Source organism: Puma concolor, chromosome D2 (assembly GCF_028749965.1).
Source record: "Puma concolor isolate L17-30 chromosome D2, mPumCon1.1.hap2, whole genome shotgun sequence".
Taxonomy (NCBI): domain Eukaryota; kingdom Metazoa; phylum Chordata; class Mammalia; order Carnivora; family Felidae; genus Puma; species Puma concolor.
The window spans coordinates 88,934,817-88,954,984 of NC_141677.1; the positions used below are offsets into that span (position 1 = coordinate 88,934,817).

The 20,168-nt window shown below is 47.5% G+C and overlaps 2 protein-coding genes across 14 annotated transcripts in view; one reads left to right on the plus strand and one right to left on the minus strand.

Moving 5' to 3' along the window:
• LOC112854707 (zinc finger protein 39-like) overlaps positions 1-9,224 on the plus strand; it is a 49,093-nt gene extending 39,869 nt beyond the window's left edge. For 6 of the 10 annotated variants that reach the window (XM_086681281.1, XM_086681283.1, XM_086681282.1 and 3 more), the window contains 3 exons: positions 1,892-2,018; positions 2,255-2,347; positions 4,199-6,528. In XM_086681281.1, coding sequence (XP_086537407.1) covers positions 1,892-2,018; positions 2,255-2,347; positions 4,199-5,997 — 2,019 coding nt within the window. In that variant the 3' untranslated portion in view covers positions 5,998-6,528. Of the gene's footprint in view, positions 1-1,891; positions 2,019-2,254; positions 2,348-4,198; positions 6,529-8,778; positions 8,929-9,091 lie in introns of those variants that run through there. The other 4 variants (XM_086681287.1, XM_086681285.1, XM_086681288.1 and 1 more) reach the window with 4 other exon arrangements.
• A 190-nt stretch (positions 9,225-9,414) lies between these two features.
• On the minus strand, positions 9,415-18,490 carry SYCE1 (synaptonemal complex central element protein 1). Of its 4 annotated transcripts, none has more exons than XM_086681290.1 (13): positions 18,344-18,490; positions 14,777-14,839; positions 14,087-14,146; positions 13,663-13,737; positions 12,984-13,031; positions 12,428-12,482; positions 11,631-11,720; positions 11,302-11,365; positions 10,427-10,493; positions 10,231-10,354; positions 10,045-10,155; positions 9,802-9,889; positions 9,415-9,575 (listed from the first exon to the last, which is right to left on the minus strand). In XM_086681290.1, the coding sequence occupies exons 1-13, from the start codon at positions 18,411-18,413 to the stop codon at positions 9,540-9,542; spliced, it is 951 nt and encodes a 316-aa protein (XP_086537416.1). In that variant the 5' UTR covers positions 18,414-18,490; the 3' UTR covers positions 9,415-9,539. The 4 variants fall into 4 exon arrangements, with proteins under 4 accessions (XP_086537416.1, XP_025774036.1, XP_086537415.1 ...); XM_025918251.2 differs by having other exon boundaries at positions 9,415-9,558; positions 18,344-18,489; XM_086681289.1 differs by having other exon boundaries at positions 9,415-9,558; positions 14,087-14,142; positions 14,776-14,839; positions 18,344-18,489.
• Between the last annotated feature and the right edge of the window lie 1,678 nt (positions 18,491-20,168).

Sequence of the window (20,168 nt, forward strand, 5' to 3'; positions counted from 1 at the left end):
TTAATAGATTCCTTAGTATGGAGGTTATTTCTATTCCTGGAATAATCTCTAGAAATCTTCTCTGTGTCGTGGTGTCTCTCTCTTTCTCTGACAGTCAGCATTGGTGTGTCCTAAAACACGGCACCTGTTCCTTTCTCCTTTCAAAGTCTTAGGTTCTCTGTGAGCCGTTCCATTCACTCTGATGGCTTCAGCTACTACTAAAATTCTGCTGCTTCCCCATGTTTATTTTCAGCTTGGATCTCTCCTGAGCTCTAGATCATGTATCCAGTTGCCAGTATGACATCCCTGTGTACGCACAGACTTCAGACATGCTGTGTCCAAAATCTGTGTCTCTTGTGCACACTCTGTGCCCTATTTTATTTCATCTTATAGCACCAGTATGTATCTAGCTGGTCATGCAGACAGCCGGCTTCTGTCTTCACCCTTCTCAGAACAAATTAGAACCAACTTGTGTTCCTGCTTTCTTTTCGTTTTTGCTTTGTAGGATTAGTACCCTATTCTGTAATTTTATTGCTCTGTATCCTGTAACCCCAAGTTTGTCCTCTGTCACTCTCTTCTAAGCTCTTTCCCATCCTGCTTCTAGGGGAGGACTGTTAAAATGCAAATCTGGCCGTGTAACTTACCTCTTCTTACTGGCCCCTCATTATTCACACCCTGTGGTTTAGGAAGTAGTAGGTACTCACACTGGGGAGGACAGAAGCAACCCTTTGGGATAAGGAGGAAATATTTAAGTGCGTCTGTACATGCTTTTAATGTATAAGTAATAAAAACAACGTTGAGTGCATCAAATTTGTTGTGTTGGAATTAGGTCAGATATTTAAACGCAGAACTATAGGGGTGCCTGGGTGGCTTATCGGTTAAGTGTCTGACTTCAGCTCAGGTCATGATCTCGCAGTCTGTGAGTTCGAGCCCTGCGTCAGGCTCTGTGCTGACAGCTCAGAACCTGGAGCCTGCTTCGGATTCTGTGTCTCCCTCTCTCTCTGCCCCTCCCCCACTTGCACTCTGTCTCCCTCTCTCTCTCAAAACAATTTTTTTTTTTTTTTAAATTTTTTTTTTTTTTTAACGTTTATTCATTTTTGGGACAGAGAGAGACAGAGCATGAACGGGGGAGGGGCAGAGAGAGAGGGAGACACAGAATCGGAAACAGGCTCCAGGCTCTGAGCCATCAGCCCAAAGCCTGACGCGGGGCTCGAACTCACGGACCGCGAGATCATGACCTGGCTGAAGTCGGACGCTTAACCGACTGCGCCACCCAGGCGCCCCAACAATTTTTTTTTTTAAATGCAAACTATAATCTGTTCCTTAAATACCTTTACTGCCTTTATGTCTCGTCACAGCCTAGGAGCAACCATTTGGACATGGTGCTGTTTGTACTTCCAGTAATGTAGCATGTGTACCTGTTGCCCTTGTGACTTCTACTGTAGTCTCATAGTTATGAGAATATGTTGTTCACATTAAACAGCTAATGTGTTTGGCTCTTCAGGGAAGTGTGATTGGATGGCACAAGGGCAGCTGTTTTCTTCTTTCTTACTCTTGTCTACATTAAACACGTCTAACCTCGTTTATCTAGTGCATTACTGCAGGTGTATGTTTACACTAAGGCCTCCATACCAGGTCATACACACCTTTGGGGAGCACAGTTATCTTTTCGTCTCTAGTAGCAAGGACGGTTCCAGATTGACAAGGGAAACTTTATGATTGTACTTTTAGGGATTAAAGAGTTAACATGTGTAGGATAGTTCTACTGTGGATTCGCTTTAGCCCACGGTATAGAGTACAAAGCATGGTGTATTCTGTGTAAGACAAAACACACAAAAAAGAATGAACTCCCAGACTTGTTCTTCTGATCCCAGCTGATCCCTTGAATTGAGACATGTGTCATTCATTACAGGGGTTGGTGTCGTTTGAGGATGTGGCTGTGAACTTCACCTGGGAGGAGTGGCAGGACCTGGATGATGCCCAGCGGACCCTGTACAGGGTCGTGATGCTGGAGACCTACAGTAGCCTGGTGTCACTGGGTGAGTGAAAGTGTCTTAGTGTCCTAGCACTGCTTTCTTCATTGGTAAACGTGGAAACTGTTTATGAGGTTACATGCTACTTAGGTTGAAGATTCGAGGCCCAGAAGAACGTGGGTGTTCACCTCTCTAATCAGAGGTTCAGATCGGCCGTTCGTTGCACGACTCTTGACGCTGTGCTCCTGTCATTCTTTAAAACGGTTTGGTAAAAGGCCCCCCCCTTTATTTCTGATCAACAGGGCACTGCATTACCAAACCTGAGGTGATCGTCAAGTTGGAGCAAGGAGCAGAGCCATGGACAGTAGAGGAACCCCTAGAGCAGAGCCTCCCAGGTCTGTCAGTGCATACTGGGCAGGGGTCTGGGAAGGGGAGAGCATAGCAGATGTTGGCCGTGCTGGGTTGTTTTTTACCCGTGCTTTTCCTAGGTTCAGACATGCTCTATTTAGTCTCCAAAGATGCTTCTTATGTATAAACCACCCCCATCTTTTTTTCTATTTTCTTAGTCTTACCCAAAATCCAGTCTTTACCTGCCTCCTCTTAGAATGTTTTTCTTTGTTAGCCACTGTCTGTAGGTTGTAAGATGCCCTCCTTTCCTCCATCCTCATGCACTAGTTTTTTTCAGACATTTATTTATATACTCATTATTCTTTCAACAAGTGTTAAGCAAGCGCTAGTCATTTTGTAATTATGGGGATAACGACAGTAATCAAACAAGTGCACTCCTTTCTAGGTGGTTACCAGTTATTGAGTCAGCATGAAACACATATACGACATACGAAGTACATGTGAAGTAGTGGGATAACCCGCACAGATGTCACCGTGACAGAAAACGGGGTGTGCCATTTTAGTAAGGAAGCCCAGGGAAAGTGGTTTTGGGGTGATTAATTATTAAGACTGTACTTTGGGATAGCTTAAGTTTAAGGTGGCGATTTACCAAATTTGACAGTATAACATATAGGTGGATATAATATCTGGAGTAGAAATTGGACATCACTATTACAAGGTACAAGTTAGAAAAATTGTTAAAGGCAGAGGATTAGAGGAGGTTACCCAGGGAGTTGTTAAGAAAAGAAGGGGAGCCCAGGACCAAGCGTTGTCAACCACGGCATCACAGGTGGCAGGAAGGTGAGGAGAACCACGCACAGTGTGGAAAGGGGCAGTCCATGGCATGGGAGGAGAATCTGGAGAACGTGTGTCCTCGAGGCCAGTGGAGCCCGGGGTTTCAGGGTGCAGTTGCTTACGCTAAATCATTCTGAAACAATGACCCATACACGGACTCCATTTTCGCTGAAACTAGGACACGTGCAAAACTCCAGAGTGCAAAACACAAGCCTTTGGAAACTGCACATTGTCAAGTAGGGCTGCATATACCAGGAAGTGGGGTGGGGATGCCAGGGTTTTTGATCTAAGAAGGAGCCAGAAAGAGGTTTTCCAATGATGGTGGGCACAGCCTGGGTTGCAGAGCTTAAACCCTTTGGCCAGCAGGGAGAGGTAGCCCAGTGTGGAGGATTGGAGCTCTCTGTACCTGTTATGGTTGTGAGAAGCCAAGCATGCTGGGTTTAATTAGGAATTAGCCGAAAGCGGTCTCTGGCTGGCATGGAGAAGGAGAGATGATGCCCTTGAAAAACCCCACGGATGCCCAGGGAAAGATGAAAAAGCAAAGAAATGTGGGAACAAATCCTTGTTCCTAAGCAACATCCCTGCTGAGATGACAGAAGAATGGCTCTGTACTGCATCCTGAAGTGGCGGATCCAGGAAGACCTCGTCGTCTTCAAAGCTGAGTGATGAGAAAAGGCCCAGCACAAGTGACCTACAGTTATTGTGAGAGAAAGCGGGAAATGGAACAGGAACACAAATGGCAGATGAAGAGAAGTCAGCTGAACACTAAGACTAGGGAATAGGTGAATATTGTGACCAATGGTTTCCTCATGGATTCAAAAAGGAAAAAAAAAAACCGATAAAAAAGCAAAACCAACAAATAAATAAAACCATGATCTGACATTAGAGAATCTGTTGGTGTAACTTGTTACATTATTTCATTAGAAAGAAAAATCATATACTTATCATAATCATACCCATTTTAACTCTGTAAAATTCTTATCCTACACGATGGAAAGAAACTTCTCCATTTTTACATGAACGTTCCGTAAGAAATGCTTAGGTGTTACTTTGTCTCATTTTAGATGTCCAGACTGCAGGTGACCTGATGGAGACTGGCCAGGAGTATCAGAGCAGACTTTTGTGGCAAGTTGGATTGGCCAACTATGAAACGTCAACGAAGGAGAGAACCAGTTTGGGAAAAACACTTAATTTGAGTGCAGCCGACGTTTCAAAACTGATTGTAAATAACGGAAGCTACTCAGGAGTGAAGCCAGAGTTGTGTAATGTGTGTCAGAACACGTTTCTCCCTGGTGAGCCTGGTGGGATGCGTGTTGGAGAGAATGCCGAGGAATGTCATACAACTGGGAGCCCCCTCAGGTGTGCTGAGTGTCCTAGTTGTCATCTGAGGAATCAGACTTTGCGGCAGCCTCTTGAATTTAGTGGGCAAGGGAAAGACTTCAACAAGGGGGCAACACTCTGTACCTATAGGAGAGCTCACATGGGAGAGACTGCCTGTAGGTATAATGAACATCGGGAAGCCTGTGGTAAGTCAGCTGTCACTGCCCAAGAGAGAACTCACATAGGGGAGAATCACTGTGGATGTAACAAATGGAGGAACACTTTTTGTGAGAAACCAACACAGTTGAATCTTGGTCTAGCCGATTTCGAGGAGCAACGCCATAAACATGATCAAAGTGGGGGTAATTTCAGCAAGAAATCACACCTCGCTCAGCTTTCGAGAACTCCGTTAGAAGAGAAAACTTTTGAATGTGATGTATGTGCTAAAACTTTCTACAAGAGGTCTAATCTCAGTAAACATCGGAAAATACACACAGGAGAGAAACCCTATAAATGTAGCGAGTGTGAGAAGACCTTCATTAGTAAAACAGTTCTTACAGTACATCGGAGAACTCATACAGGGGAGAAGCCCTATGCATGTGTCGAATGTGAGAAATCTTTCTGCCATAAGTCACACCTGACTGTTCATCAGAGAACCCACACAGGGGAAAAACCGTATGAATGTTATGAATGTGGGAAATCCTTCCCTGTGAAAACAAAACTCACCGTACATCTGAGAACACACACAGGGGAGAAGCCCTATGAATGTAATGAATGTAGGAAATCCTTTTACCAGAAGTCAGCCCTCACCATACATCAGAAGATTCACAATAGGGAGACACATCATGAATGCAATAACTGTGGTAAGACATTCCATAAGAAGTCAGTTCTCACTGCACATCAGAGAACTCATACAGGAGAGAGACCTTATGAATGTAAACAATGTGGGAAGTGCTTTGGCCATCGCCCAGCTCTCACTGTACATCAGAGAACTCACACAAGAGACAAACCTTATAAATGTAACGAATGTGGGAAATCCTTTTGTGTGAAGCCAAAACTTACTGTGCACCTGAGACTTCACACAGGTGAGAAGCCCTTTGAATGTAAGGAGTGTGGGAAAACTTTCTACCAGAAGTCCAAACTCACTGTACACCAGAGAACTCACACTGGTGAGAAACCTTATGAATGTAATGAATGTCGGAAAACCTTTTGTGAGAAGTCAACCCTCAATAGGCATCAGAGAACTCACAGGGGAGAGAAACCTTATGGATGTAAAGAATGTAGGAAAACTTTCTACCAGAAATCAGCCCTCACTGTTCATCAGAGAACTCACACAGGAGAGAAACCCTATGAATGTAATGATTGTGGAAAAACCTTCTGTCAGAAATCACACCTCAGCAAACATTTGAGAACTCACACAGGGGAGAAGTTATGTGTGGCAGAGACTGGCTGTATGTATACCAAAACTCACTTTCTCTTTGTGTTGGGCACACAGTTAGCCTACATTTCTCAGCCTCCCTTTGTTGTGGGTGGGACCATGTAACTGAGTTCTGGCCAAGAGAATATGAACACACATGATGAACAGTACTTCTAAGCCTGGCCACAAAAAAACCAAAAACCAAAAAAACAACATGCATTTGCTGAGTTTTTTTATTCCCTGTGCTCCTGAAGTGCAGATGACACACAGGTTTGTCTTCAAAGCCATAGAGTGAAGATTGCAACCATGACCTCAGGCAGAAAGAATTGATTGTGGAGGGCAGAAATCTTTCCATCTCTACCTCAGAAATCCTCACTTGTACTTTACCTGAGTGAGAACCCTTCTATGTGTGACCTGACTACAGCACTACCAATCCATTGTAGCCAGTTCACTTTATGAATTTGTGAATTTGTGGCAGGCTTCTGTTGAAGTTACCAGTCCTTGTGTAGGAAACTCACAGAGGAAAGAACCTGTGTTCTCATCTTTCAACCCTAAGTCAGAAATCATAGGAAGAAATAATGCAGTAAATGTAGGAATACCTTTATTGGTCAGAGATAGCTCATTGAACAGTGAGAATAAAGTAAAACCTGATAAATACCTATTGTGTCCAAATTTTCAACTGAATGTCTGACTTTGTGTCTATCAGAGAATTTCTCATTAAGGGAAAACTATCAGGTTAGGTAATGTGGATGAAAATTTCAGATAGAAATGGTACTGTATTGAAAAAAATTTTTGAACTAGACGACCATTGGTTCTCTGCTGCGGGTGATTTTGCCTACAAGGGGATATTTGGCAACACTAATGGTACTAGCATGGTGTCAATTCTGCCTTTTTCTATACAAGGTAGTTATAGGGCCCATGAAGATTCTAAGGGGTAGAGAAATAGGCTCCACCTTTCGATGTAAGAGCACCTTAAATAGTATGTGGGATGGGACATAGTAGTGTGGCCGTCTTTAGAAAATGCAATAGGACACTGTCCACTTTATGACCACCGAATTCACATTGCTCACACATGTAATCTGTACTATACAAATAAAGGACCTCAATTTATAAAGCTGTTTAGCTCAAAATGTAGGACCTCATCATCTGTATCTGGTCTACATGCACATAGTCTTTTTGGACACAGTCCCTTGTCTGTGACTTAGTCTGAAAGCCTAGGACCTGATGTGACTAGTTATGTGCCCTGCACACACTCAACACACAATGGTAGCACAGAGATGAGGGATTCACCGATGGTCCATTAAAGGGAGAGGAACTGGGAGGCACTTAGCCTCCCATACACAGAAACTGAAATCTGGCAGGGCACACCATCAGTTCCTTAATTAGGATGCAGCGATTCTGGGAATGACGTTAGGGCTCTGGATTCTGCACTCCGTCACCTCTCTTCTGCATGACCTAGCCTGATTTATTTATTCATTTTGCTGTCTAGTTTCTTCAGTTCTGGTTCCTGCCCAGAGGGCTCTTCTCATTTGAACTGTTTCTAAAACTTGTGTTTCAAATTGATTTCATGCCTTTAAGAAAGTTTTTGGATTTCTGATAAATTATAATGTAGTCCACTAGGTGAAAGCCACCCCTATATTTCTGGAACAGGATCCACTCCACCTCGAACTGAGAGATGTGGGGACAGTGCTACTATTTATCATCTGTCATAAGGGTTTACAAGGCACACTCTTTAGAGTCTCAAGAAAAGGGTCTTAGAGCAACACCCTTGGTCTGAGATTTGCTCTGATGCTCCATTTTGCCGGTAGCATCCTGATTGTGACCTGTAGCCTGCATTCATTTCATACTTCAGGTATCTTTGTTTCTGACTGGAGACGCTGGGAAGGAGGAACAGTTTTATTTTCACACCTAGGTAGTCCTGGCCCCTTGGTGTTTTGTCTAGATTGTTCTCTAAAACTGAACGATTTCTTTTAGCTCCTCTGTCTCTACCTATACCTATGGTAAGTGACTCTACCAGCTATGGACTTTTTTCTTTTTGTCTCAGCTAGAAACCCACCCTTGGTGGCTCTACTATGTGATGCTGGGGCTACATTTCTCTTATTCCAGCTGACACAATCTCTGGGTTTCCAAAGAAAGGGCCTGGAGGGAGACTGCAAGGCAGAGCAGGGAGGAGGATCTTCTTCCTTGGCAGATATCTGTGTGGTTGCGAGCAGGGGTGGGGAAGGTTCTGGTCCTGTTTCTCTGTCTAGAACTTTAGTACAGTGAATAGTATTTGAACATACCCTAAAGTGCTTTAAACATTTCACTGGTAAGTATTAAAGAAGGTACCTTCTATTCCTAGATTTTACACTTTTTTTAAATTTAAATAGGTGTTGGATTTTGTCAAAGGCCTTTTGTGCTTCTGTTGAAGTAAGCATGTGTCTATTTAATTAAAAAAAAAAATTAATCTTTATTTTTGAGAGAGGGAGAGAGACAGAAGGAGAGCAGGGGAGGAACAGAGAGAGAGGGAGACCCAGAATCCAAAGCAGGCTCCAGGCTCTGAACCGTCAGCACAGAGCCCGATGTAGGGCTCGAGCCCACGAACCATGAGATCATGACCTGAACTGAAGCTGGACACTTAACCGACTGAGCCATCCAGGCGCCCCTCATGTGTCTTTTTTTATTGTGAATCACCTGAAGCTACAAAATTAGCTGAACTGCTGCTATTCAAGGTGATTATTTCCATTGCTACTCAGGGGAATGTACTAATTTCCAGGCAATGCAGGAGTTGTTCTGATAAGGTGTAACCAATTCATTTATGACACAGGTCTGATTAACTCCATGTCAGAAAACTGGGAGATTTATGCCTGGTGTCTCTAACTGACGGAGTAATTTCCCACCATGTCACATTCCCCCATTCTTCCACAGAAACAGTACTCTCCAGGGAGCCTGTTTGGACCTCTCTGCAATCCCACCACGTTACTGTCCTACCTGGATGTGGGAGTCTTTCAAGACAAGGAATCTCTTCCTACTTCATTCACTGTATTTTGGCTCAGGAGCACTGCTGCCCTTTATTGGGTGAGTGCATTTTCATGGAGTCTTAGGTGATTGACTCCCAGCACACAGGATTTCAAAGACACTATGTTCTTGTGACAGGTGTCGGTTACATATTTTGTGCCCAGGAAGGCACAAACTACACTTGGCCTCCAATTATGTTTTTTTTTTTTTTTTTTTTTCTCAGCTAATCAGTGGAGACTGTGGGCAAGGGACTGACTGGATGAGAACCCCCAGCACCTCCATCCCCACTGTTGAGATTTCTGAGATTCGGTTTACTTCAGGCCTGAATAAGGAATTAAAGAAACAATCACACTGTGGCTTTGCAGACCTGCATCCTTCTGCCTGGGAACCCAGAACAGTGTGTTAAGTCCTAGAAAGGAGCAGACCAGAGACTATGAGGGTAGGGAGTCCTGCTGTGGCCCTCTGGCTGAGGCCAAGGCTTTACACAGTCTCAGGGCCCAGACAAGCCCTACCCCCTCTGCATAAACTCAGCTGAGGCAGTTGTACTGAAATAGTGCCTTTATTTCCTGAAGTTCATGGAATATGCTCCAAGGCAAAGAGAGTCCTGGCCTAGGAGGGCATAGTACGGCCTTGCTTGGTGGGCAGTCCTGGGTCTTTCTCCTTGCTGACTCCTAGGAGCTTAGGATTGGCCTGTGGGAGGTCAGAGTCTGAGGAGGGAAATGTCCATGTATCCCTGTGCCCACACCCTCCCTGGGACCTGCCTCTTCCCACTCCACACTGCCAGCCCCTGCATTTCTGTCTTCTTTGTGCCCTGTGGGAGCACCCTTCCCCAAAGACCATCCTCTGAGGACTCTCGATCCCCTTCTTTGCCTTCCTGCACCCAGCTCCTTGCATGAGCTATTTCTGCTCCCTGCCACCCAACCCAGGGCTCACAAGTTCTCCTGGGCCAGCCCCTTCATCTTGTTTGCTTTGGGCTTGAGCAGGGATCTGCACCCCAAGCGTTTCCAGCTCTTCCTTAAGCCTGGACAGACAGAGGTAGGGTAGGAGTGTGGGGAGGGGGAAGGGGAGGAGAAAGGACAAGAGGCTGTGAAGAGACCAGGAGACAGGCTGAAAAGGGAGCAGAGATGCCTCAGCCACCTTCCCCTAGAGGACTGGGGGGAGGGCCTCCACACGCACCTCTGCCTCTTTTGCTGTAGCTGCTGGCACTTCTGCTGCAGCTGTTCATGGTGCTGGGCAGCAGCCTCTAGGAGCTCCTGGGCCTTCCTGTTCTCCTCTTCAAACATATGTCTGAGGGGGGTGGGCATCAGCACTGGCATCTCCCTCCCTCCACCCCAGTCCCTGTCCCTGTCCTACTCGTCTTACACTGCAGCTGCTGCCTCCTGGCTGCGGAGAAAGAGCCCCTCAGCAGTGGTCGAGCAACCGTCAGCCCCAAACTGGGAACACAGACGATGCTTCACGTCCTCCAGCTTTGCTTCCACGAGCTTCTCTGCGGCAGGAAGGGACAGATAAGCAGGGCAGTGCAAGGCAAATCAGGGCCTCCCCAATCTCCAAGCCTCACCTTCCCTGAGCAATTGCTCCTTGCTGCTGTCCAGGGCGCCAATCTCCTGGGCCATCTGCTCTGGTCTCTGAGTAGGTAGAAAGGAGGCCTGTGCATGTGTTTCGGCCTACCCCCATGCACCTCAGACAAGCCTACCTGGATCTGGTGTTTACTCAGCCTGCCTCCCTTCCTACTACTCGGGCCCTCTGGGCACACAGGGCACGTTCCAGCCTCAGGGCCTTTGTACTGGCCATCCTCTCCACCTGGAACTGTCTCACCCCAGACACCTGTGATGCTGTGCTTGAGAGGCTCACGAGGTGGTTAACGTTCGGTAATCTTGGAAGCTTTGACGTGAGGCAAGCATTTACTACAGGGGATCCTAAAAGCATCACTAACCAGAAGTGTTCCCTGGAGAATCATTTACTAGCCCTGCATTGCCGTTTCTCTTCCCCTTACGTGGCCTCTTCAATGAACCTCTCTCTCTATCCCAACGTCTGTTCTCTCTGCCCCTTTCACTTGGTATCTAGGATCCCCAAGGGGCAAACACCAGTCTGCTTGGTTCCCCGCTGTCTGCCCTGTGGCAGTCATGGCTGCAAACACATTCATGGATCTTCTCTATGGATAACCTTTCCTGACTTCATCAGGGCTCCTCCTGGTCACTGCAGGGCCCTGGGGGAGCAGCAGAGAGGGCGGGCAGGACCAGTGAAGAGGATGACACCGGGTGGCAGTGAGGGTGGGGATAAAGCACTGAGTTGAGGGCCATTTTGACGTTACGCCACCAAGGCTGGCTCAAAAGCCGGTGAGAAGAAGGAGGCCTGCGGCATGACCTTCGGTTTGGGGCCAGGGACTCTTAGGGAAGATGTGTAAGGTGGGAGGAATGGCTGTGAGTGACTCACGTGGAACTCCCAGAGGTCCTTGTGCTGGCCCATCAGATCCTCCAGCTGTTCCTCAAAATCCAACCTGGGGGCCGGCCACACAAGATGAGGGACCATTGGCTGAGACACCCCTCCCCAGCCAGGCCCAGGCCAGGGGTCTTCATGTACAGACCATGGGAGGCTTGCCCATGTTCTTTGCTTGGCAGGGAGCACCTTCCCCACCTTGACCTTCCAAACCTCAGGTCAGCCAGCTCCTCTTATAACCCCCATCCCTGATATTACCTGCACCTACAACCCATCCTCGCACACTGCCCCCTCACCCCCCACCTGGTTGGAGCACTGGGCTTCACCTCAGTTGCCTCTGTTTGTTCTTCTCGTCCTCGATCTGGGAGTTCAGGGCAGAAATTCGCTCCTTGCACTCCTGCAGCATGGTCTGCTTCCTGCAAAGAGGCAAAGCAGCCCTCAGTCATGTTCTCTGAATGTCTCCCCAGGATGGGGCTGGGTGGGGCTTCTGCCTCCTCTTGGGGTGTGTTGTAGCCTTCTAAATTGAGGTCCTTCTCTAGTAACTTCATGGGTTGGGGCATGAGCATGTGCCCCCTGGGAACAGTGTAGTCACCGGGGCATGGTCAACTGCGAACACACACACACACACACACACACACACACACACACATCTCATCCCAATTTCCCCACACAGTTCCAGTCTTGGTATGCCAGGGCTCAGTGACTCTGGTCACAAAATAAGCTAAACCAATGTTCAGGAAGTGGAGAGGTGGATTCACAAATTCTGAGGTGGATGGAAGGGTCCCGATGAATAGAGAGAGACGGAATGGCTTGATGCCTCAATGAAGGGACAGATGAGTGGACAGACAGCCAAGGGGCCTATTTTGGGAAGAGTGACAGGCACAGAAGAAAAAACAGCCAAAGGAATTTGGTATTCTAGCAAACGAATGATTATCCCAGTGAGTGAGAGTGTTCTTAACACTACTGCCTACTGTTGGGTCCAAGGTGGGAAGACACGCATCTGACGTCTCCGTTTCAAAAACGGAGGAAATGAGAGCTCCGGGTCCTTGACTGAGTTTCCCTCTTTCTCTCCTCCCCCACAATGAAGGGGAAAGAAGAGCAAGGCCCAGCTGGAAGGTCTTACCTCTGTGCCTCACTTTCCTTCTCCTGGCAGTGGAGTCTGAGGATCCTTAGGGTCTCTGCAGGGATAGGAACCAAGGGCCCCAGGAGAACCCATTAAAGCATCAGGCCTGGGCATAGTTAATATGGTCAGATCACGTGGAGTCTCGTGGACACCTGATTGGGCTTTGTAATTTGCTTCAAGTCTGGTGGAAGCCACAGGAGGGATGCAAGAGGATTCAGGTTTCAAAAGGATTCAGCTGCTGTGGAGAGACTGTCACACTGCCTCTGCAGGGTGACAAAGGCGAAAGCCTGGACACATGGGGCGCCTGGGTGGCTCGGTCGGTTAAGCATCGACTTCGGCTCAGGTCGTGATCTCACGGTCTGTGAGTTCGAGCCCCGTGTCAGGCTCTGTGCTGACTGCTCAGAGCCTGGAGCCTGTTTCGGATTCTGTGTCTCCCTCTCTCTCTGCCCCTCCCCTGTTCATGCTCTGTCTCTCTCTGTCTCAAAAATAAATAAACGTTAAAAAAAAAATTAAAAAAAAAAAAAAAAAAGCCTGGACACAGAATAACTACAATTACCTTGCTTTTTGTTCAAGGTCTCTTTCAGACGTACTTCCTCTCCACTCACTGGAAAACACAGTAACATGTTCAGGCATCAGGTACCACCCACTGCACCCTCAGAGAGCATACCTGCCCACAGTCACACAGGCGGTTTGGGTCAACTGTACTCCAGTCCCAACTGTGGACCCCTTGAGTTGAGCCCCCTCCCATCTTGTGCACACACTCCCTGATGTGGCAGCAAAGGGCCCTGATGTTGATAAAGGGTTGACTGTGAGGGTCCTGCAGAATGCCAGTGCACTTTACATGGACGGGAGAGAAAGACACATCATTTGAACTGGGATATGGGCTATGAAGAAACACATCAAGCAGTAAGGGGAATGTGATCAGGTGGGGACAAGGTGCTGTCTTTAGATGGGATGACCGGGGTAGGTTTCTCTAAGAAGGGGACATTCAAGCTAAGAGCTGATGGTGATGATGTATGGCAATAGAAACCAGTGGTATCTGGGGCAGAAGAGTCTAGCAAAGGCCCTGAGGTGGGAGTATGCTTGGACAGTAGAGAGTGGGAGACTGGTAGGACCTGATGCCGCAGAGGGGGCAGGAGCCCTTGGCCGCAGCAAGAATGCTAAGGGTCCAGAATATTGAGTTCAGGAAGGCATGACACTGGGGACCTCTGGGTGACCGAACCCTGCATGCTTACGTGAGTCCATTTCCTTCTGCAGAGCCTCCCAAACAGTCCGGGCCTCTCCCAGCTCCTCACTGGCTTTCTTTTTTGCTGTGCCAAAAAAACCAAAACAAAACAAAACAAGAAACCAGACGTGTAAGTGCAACATCCAACTACACCATTCCTTGCAAATAGTGACATTTCACATTTGTCTTCAAGCAAACTGGGCAGGGGGTGGGGAGGACACATTTTACAGGGCAAGAAATGAGGCTTCCAGAGCCCAAGCCCTTCTTGTTGGTCTCAGTTGGCAGCAGGGCCAGGTTCACGGACATGTGACTACAGCAGTTGCCTTTAGAAAAACCCACCCTTGGTTTGACCTGCTGCTGTGGTCCTGAAATACATACTTAATAATCCTGTAACCAGGGGCCCTGCAAACCATGTAGCTTGTCCCTGAGCTCACCTTGCTGAACCTCATTAATCCGATTAATCAGGACCTCAACCCTGGGCTCTAGGCTTCCCGCTGTAGGGAGGAAAGGAGGTTGAATGGAGATGACAGGGCAGGCAGAGGGAGTTGGGGGCCCTACAGGGACTCTCATTCTGGGTAGAGGATACAAGGGAAAAAACAGAGATACTGAGTCAGGCTGTAGTCATCGCAGTCAAGAAAAATAGAGGGGCAAGGAATTAATTAAAGCGCGAAGGAGTGGGGCATGCTCTTCAGATATGGGAAGACCTCTTGAAGGCCTTAAATCAAGGGGAGGGCAGTTCCCGGGTGGGGTGGTAGGTAGTCAGTGAAAAGGCCTTCCCTGAAGTGGGAACATGGCTAGAAGAAGCCATGTGAGCAAGCAGAGAGCAGCAGAGGTAAGGTGGAGGGAAAGGAGGTGAAGGTCAAAACCTGGATTTAACTGAGTGTGGTGGGGACCACATGGGTGGCTAGCAAGGGGGCTTGGGGGAAATGTTTTGCCTTCTATCCCCTTATACTTTAATTTCAAATCCTTGGGCTACATTTTTTACTTCAAAGAAGTTTTAAAAAGTAGGAAAGAGCCAATGGGTTAATTTCCAAAGGTTGTGAATTGTGAGTCCTGGAACTTAATCCACTTCCGCCTTTTCCCAAAGCTCAGGCTGTGCCTCAGTTACAGAGAAGACATGTGACCTTTCTGCAACTTCTTCATCATTTCCATCAAGTCTTCAATTTTCTGTGAGGACTTGGCCTGCCCTGTGGAGACACAACCAAACATTTCACAATCCCAAAGGAGAGGGCCCAAGGAAGGGTCCAATAACTTTGGTATGGGACTGAGGGGGGCTCAGATCTCCAGCCAGAGTGGTGCTCTTGCCCCTTGTCTTGAGGGAGACACTGAATTCGAGAGGAGTCAGGCTATTTCATGGTCAACTTTTCCTAAAGTGTGAAATCATACCACAGAGTTTCCCTTAATAAAACTCAGGGCAAGGGGAGGGGTGAACTTTCACTGCCTGTAGTATTCAAGACTGGGTCAAACCTCATGATGTAATAATGAAAGGAAAAGAAAGGAGGGGCAAAAAACAAAACAAAACTGGAAACAAGGGGTCAAAAGTCACTGTAACTGGCAGATGGCTAATTAACTAGAAAGTTCTAGAGTCTTATTAAAAAAACCCACAATGAATAGTAAGAAAATTTAATAAGACACCATGTCATTTGCACATAAATACAAAGAGCTATTCTATATACATAATCAATTACTCTGAAGCCTGTCAGTAGAATATTTCGTATTCACTTGTTTATAACCAATATAGGCAGTTATTTTTAATTCCTTAATGAACTAGTAGATGTTGGCAATTATTAATGGTACTAACGTCACAAGAGAGATAAATGGACATTATGAGCCACTTGATGTAAAAATACAACATAGGATTCTTGCCAAAAAAGAAGTCAGAGTAATGCCTTTTAATTCTCTTAATCTAAATACTAATTTAGGGAAAATACAGGAACACAGGACACATGGGGATGCAATTAGCAACATCCAGACCGGGAACTTTACAGGAAAAAATCAGGATTTTTAACAAATTTTTTTTGGGGGGGGGAGGAAAAAAGGAAGATCCTTACAGATGAAAGGGGATTAAAAAGACATATACTCAATACTCAAAAACGGACTGTATTTAGATCCTGATTCGACAAGTGCACTTTAAAAAATAGTGGTGACATAATCAGAGAAATTTGAAAACTGGGTTTTTGGTGAAACAGGAACTATTGTAGCTGTTATTCAGACAGGACAGTACTACTGTGGTTAGTTTTCTGGAAAGAGTACAGTACTATATTTTAGAGATGTTAGAGATACATATGGAAATATTTATGGATGATATGCTATGATGCCTGTGCTGCTTCAAAATGAAATAGTGGAGTGGGTGAGGATAAAAAGGAAACAAGGTTGGCCAAAAGCTTATAACCGTCAAAGTGGAAAAGATGGGCTCATGGGGGTAATTTTATACTTTGTTTTTGCCTTTTGTATATGCTTAAAGTTTTCCATAATAAAAAGTTTTTAAAAAGCAACCAGTCAGGGGTGCCTGGCTGGCACATAGAGCATGTGACTCTTGCTTTCAGGGTTACAATTTTGAGCCCCATGTTGGGTGCAGAGAGTACTTAGAATAAAATCTTTTAAAAAAAGCAATGAGTCAATATAAAGAAGGTAAACAATCACTGCTTTCAAAGAGTGGAAGAAAGGAGGGGACAGTTAAGCAAAAATTTTACAAATGGCCCATAAATATTTGACAAGATATACAATATCAGTCATGATTAATGAGATGAAAACAGCATATCGTACCTATCTGGTTGGTAAAGATGAGTAAGTCTGACAATGGCCAGTGAGATGATGTGGGGAAATTCACATACAGATAGGCTGGAAACTGATGTGACCTTTCAGAGGACAGTTTTACTACATCAGCATTTTGAAGGCATAATTCCAGTTCTAAGAATTTATGTATAAGACATGCTCATCTAAGTATGCAAAAGGCATGTTAAAAGACACGGAAGCAGTATTTGTCATGTCAAAAGTGGGAAACAACGTGGATGCCCATCAGCCGAAAAGTACGATCCATCCCCACAACAAAATACTGTGCAGCCATTGAAAAGGAGGTAGATTCATTATGCATTAAACATGGAAGGAGACCCTAGACAGATGAAAAGTCAGTAAAAAATTGTGCATATAGACTCCCATATGGCTACAAGAAGAGGTGAAATATATGCCAGTCTACAAACATATGCATACTACGTCCAGATAATTTGTGGCCAGAATCACCAAAATATTCTCAGCAGTAGTTACCTCTGGAGGGTAGGACTAGGAAGGAGGATGTTTGTCTTTCACCATACACACTTCTGCATATGGCTGTATTTTTTAAAGCTAACTGGCCCAAGTGACCCCAAATTGATCTTTACAGTTTGTTTGGGCAACCAATTCCCCAGGTATTATTAATAGCCTAGGCAGTGAGCTGCACTGTTTTTACCCTCTGTTGCCTATGTAGTGCCCGCCATAAGGCAAAGCACAGCCTGGCAAGAAACACCTGTTGAATTAACAAAAAATCCGATCCCCCATTTGCTAACATTTCTGAACCTTGACACTGAGTTGCAGACACAAGGCCTCATTACCCCAGAAGTCCCCGGTGTGAAGTGCAAAGGGCAAGGACACTCTCCTATGTAGTAAGCACCGTACAACGCATGTTGAAATACTCTGGTCTGATGTGACGGTGCCAGGAGATGGGGCTTTGGGGAGGTGATTGGGTCATGATGGCGGAGTCCTGACGAATGGGAGCAGTGCCTTTATAAAAGCGACCCCAGACAACTCCCCAGCCCTCCCCCCCCCGTGAGGATGCAGCCAGAGGATGGTCACGCAGGCACCGGGAGCTGGTCCTCACCAGACGCCCTATCTGCCGATGCCTTGGTCCCAGACTTCCAGCCTCCGGAGGCAGGAGAAGCAAAGTTCAGTGGTCACGGGGCGATCCAGGTTAGGGTACTGCATTACAGCAGCGCAAACTCAGCCACCGGTGAAGTGACTAAACCACCCACGTGGACTAGCTTATGGGAGGCACCTGAAACAGCCACACCGGAAGGCTCCTTTGGCGCAGCCTTGGCCATCGGAGGCGTTTAATACAAGGGGTGCATATGCATCCGTCCCATTTTCCTCTTCGTGCCTGGCTGCCACGCTCTGCTCCAGGCGAGCCTTGCGTGCGAAAAGTTCGCTACTCACACCTCTCCTCTGTGGGACAGACACCCCGGAGCCGCGCCGGGTCCCAAGGCTGCACCAGTGTAGGTGGGTCTGAAGGGAGGGAGGGCAGGCTCAGCCCCTCGAGGGAGGGGAGTGTTCCAGGAGCGCACCGCGGGGCCGGGTGGCGCCACCCCTGCCCGCGGAGCTGGGAGCTCACTCAGGTCGGCGTCAGGGAGAAAAACAACGCGGACGCCGCGTGCCGCCGGCCTGGACCCAGCCTCGGAAAAGAATGCCCGGGTAAGAACCGTTCTGGGGCAGCAGGGACGCCCAGACGTGGCTGCGAGGACAGAGGAAGGGGGCTCACTCAGGAGCTGCGCGCAGAGAGCCGCTCGGCCCAAGAGACAGGGTGTCCCCGGGGCTACTTCACACAGCCGAGGCCGACCTGCCGGCGGTGACCCTGCGTTTCCTCGGCGGCGGGAGGAGCGGGGGTTGGGGGGCCGCCGCGTGTCCCCTCCCCACCTCCCAGGGGCGTCGGGGCCCAGCACTACCTCCTGCCTTCTCAGCCGGGTCCGTGGCTCCCACCCGCTCCGCGCTCGGAGGCCCCAGCCGCCCCGCCATTCCCTCCGCTCGCAGACTCCCTCCGTGTTGGCGCCTCGGTTGGGATTGGGCCAAACCTGCGCGGGGAGGGGGGGGGGGGCGGGGCGCCCCGCGGCACGCCTGCGCAGTGCGCTCCAGGCGCGGTGAGCCTCGAGCTGAGGCGGGGCTCAAAGGCTGAACACAGGTGCTAGTGCGCATGTTTAAAGTCTCTGGGGCCGCAAACTCAGAGTAGGGGAGGTGGGGGTGGGGGTACGTGGTCTTCCAGGCTTGCGATTGGCAGTTGAGGAGTCGGTGACTGCGCATGTGCAGACACCTCCAGCCGGGCCTCCCCGACTTTACCGAGCTTGCGGCGGTTAGGTGGAGAGCACCTTTGCCGTGTGTTGGGCCCAGGTTTGGACTCTTGTCTCTGCTGGTATTCCTTGCTGCACACCTGGGGGTGTAACCGCAGGAATGTAACCTCTAACTAGGCAGCATGGAATTTCTTGGAGTCTAGAGTAGGAAATTTACTCCTAGATCGTCGGGAGAGCGAGCTTGTCTCAACACTGCATTTGTCAGTAAGTTTCTTGTTTTTCGTCTTATTCATTCTCTGTGCCTGGAAAAAAGCTTTCCTTTGTTTAGTTCTGCGGAGCTGTCCTCTATTTGCTACACGGGGTGCTGCGTGATTTGTGAATCAGTTAGTAAAGCCAATTAGATACTTAAATTTACTTTTGTTAACACCTCCCCATAATAAGGGACAAGTGAAGTGGAGGAGAAACAGAAGTTTAATAACACGGATTCCTCCTGTATACATGGAAGAAACCCAGGGAAGCTGAGTAGGTCCCTGAAATGGCTTACCACCACCTTACCTGCTATTATGGGCTAAAGATAAAGACTTTGTTTTGAGGAGCAAACAAGGGAAATGAGGGTATGGTGGTAACGGTGTCTTTCCCATTGATAAAAGTTTCTGCAAATTTAGAGTCCTCCTCTTCCTAGCACAAAAGGCAATTTTCCTTTTAAATGTAAATGTTCCTTACCTAAAGACAACTTCTACTCAGTCCTCAGAGGTCCTTTTGTGTCTGCTGTTCCTTAAAATTAATCACACCTGTCAACCTTAAAAATAAAGCTACCGTTTATTTTACCCGCAAAAGACAGGTTTATTTGGGAACAGTAGAGAATTGCCTCTGTGACAAGCAAACTACCGCAAAAGCACCCGTGAGTCCTGAGAAGGAAGGAAGGAGAGGAGGTTCTTTTATAGAGGAGGCAGGGCGTGGGGAAGGGGGGCTGTTGTAAACTAAAAGTCTGTTGGCATAAACTGGGGGGCGGGGGGGGGGCCTGGAAGAGTAGTGGCTTCTCATTGGCTGGGCAGTGAGTGTCTCTCATTGGCTGGGCTGTTGCTGGGGGAGGAAGAGGCCTTCTTTCCTCCTGCTGGGATAGTGAAGTGTATCTACCTGCAAGGTGTCTCTTTTCCTGTTGCTAGAGTCTTAAGAGTGCCCCCTTCCAAACCTTAGGACTTAATTTCAGTGAGGTTTCTTATTATTAATTTTCCCAGGCTCAAACAATGCTTATCCCAAAGAGCCGTGCTCACTCCTCCTCCTGTGGAGTTGGCTTTGCATCCTCATGGATAGGACCCTCCTGGAAGGTGGTGCTGAGTCCTCAGCTTCAGGATAAGGTGGAGCTGTGGGAGGGAAAAGTGAGTAAGATGGAGCAGAGGCTTCCTATGTGTAGTGAATGGTGAAGAGTGTGGTCTTCAGAGGACCTGGTGGAGGAAAGGCTTGATGTGGAAACCTGAGTTTCTGT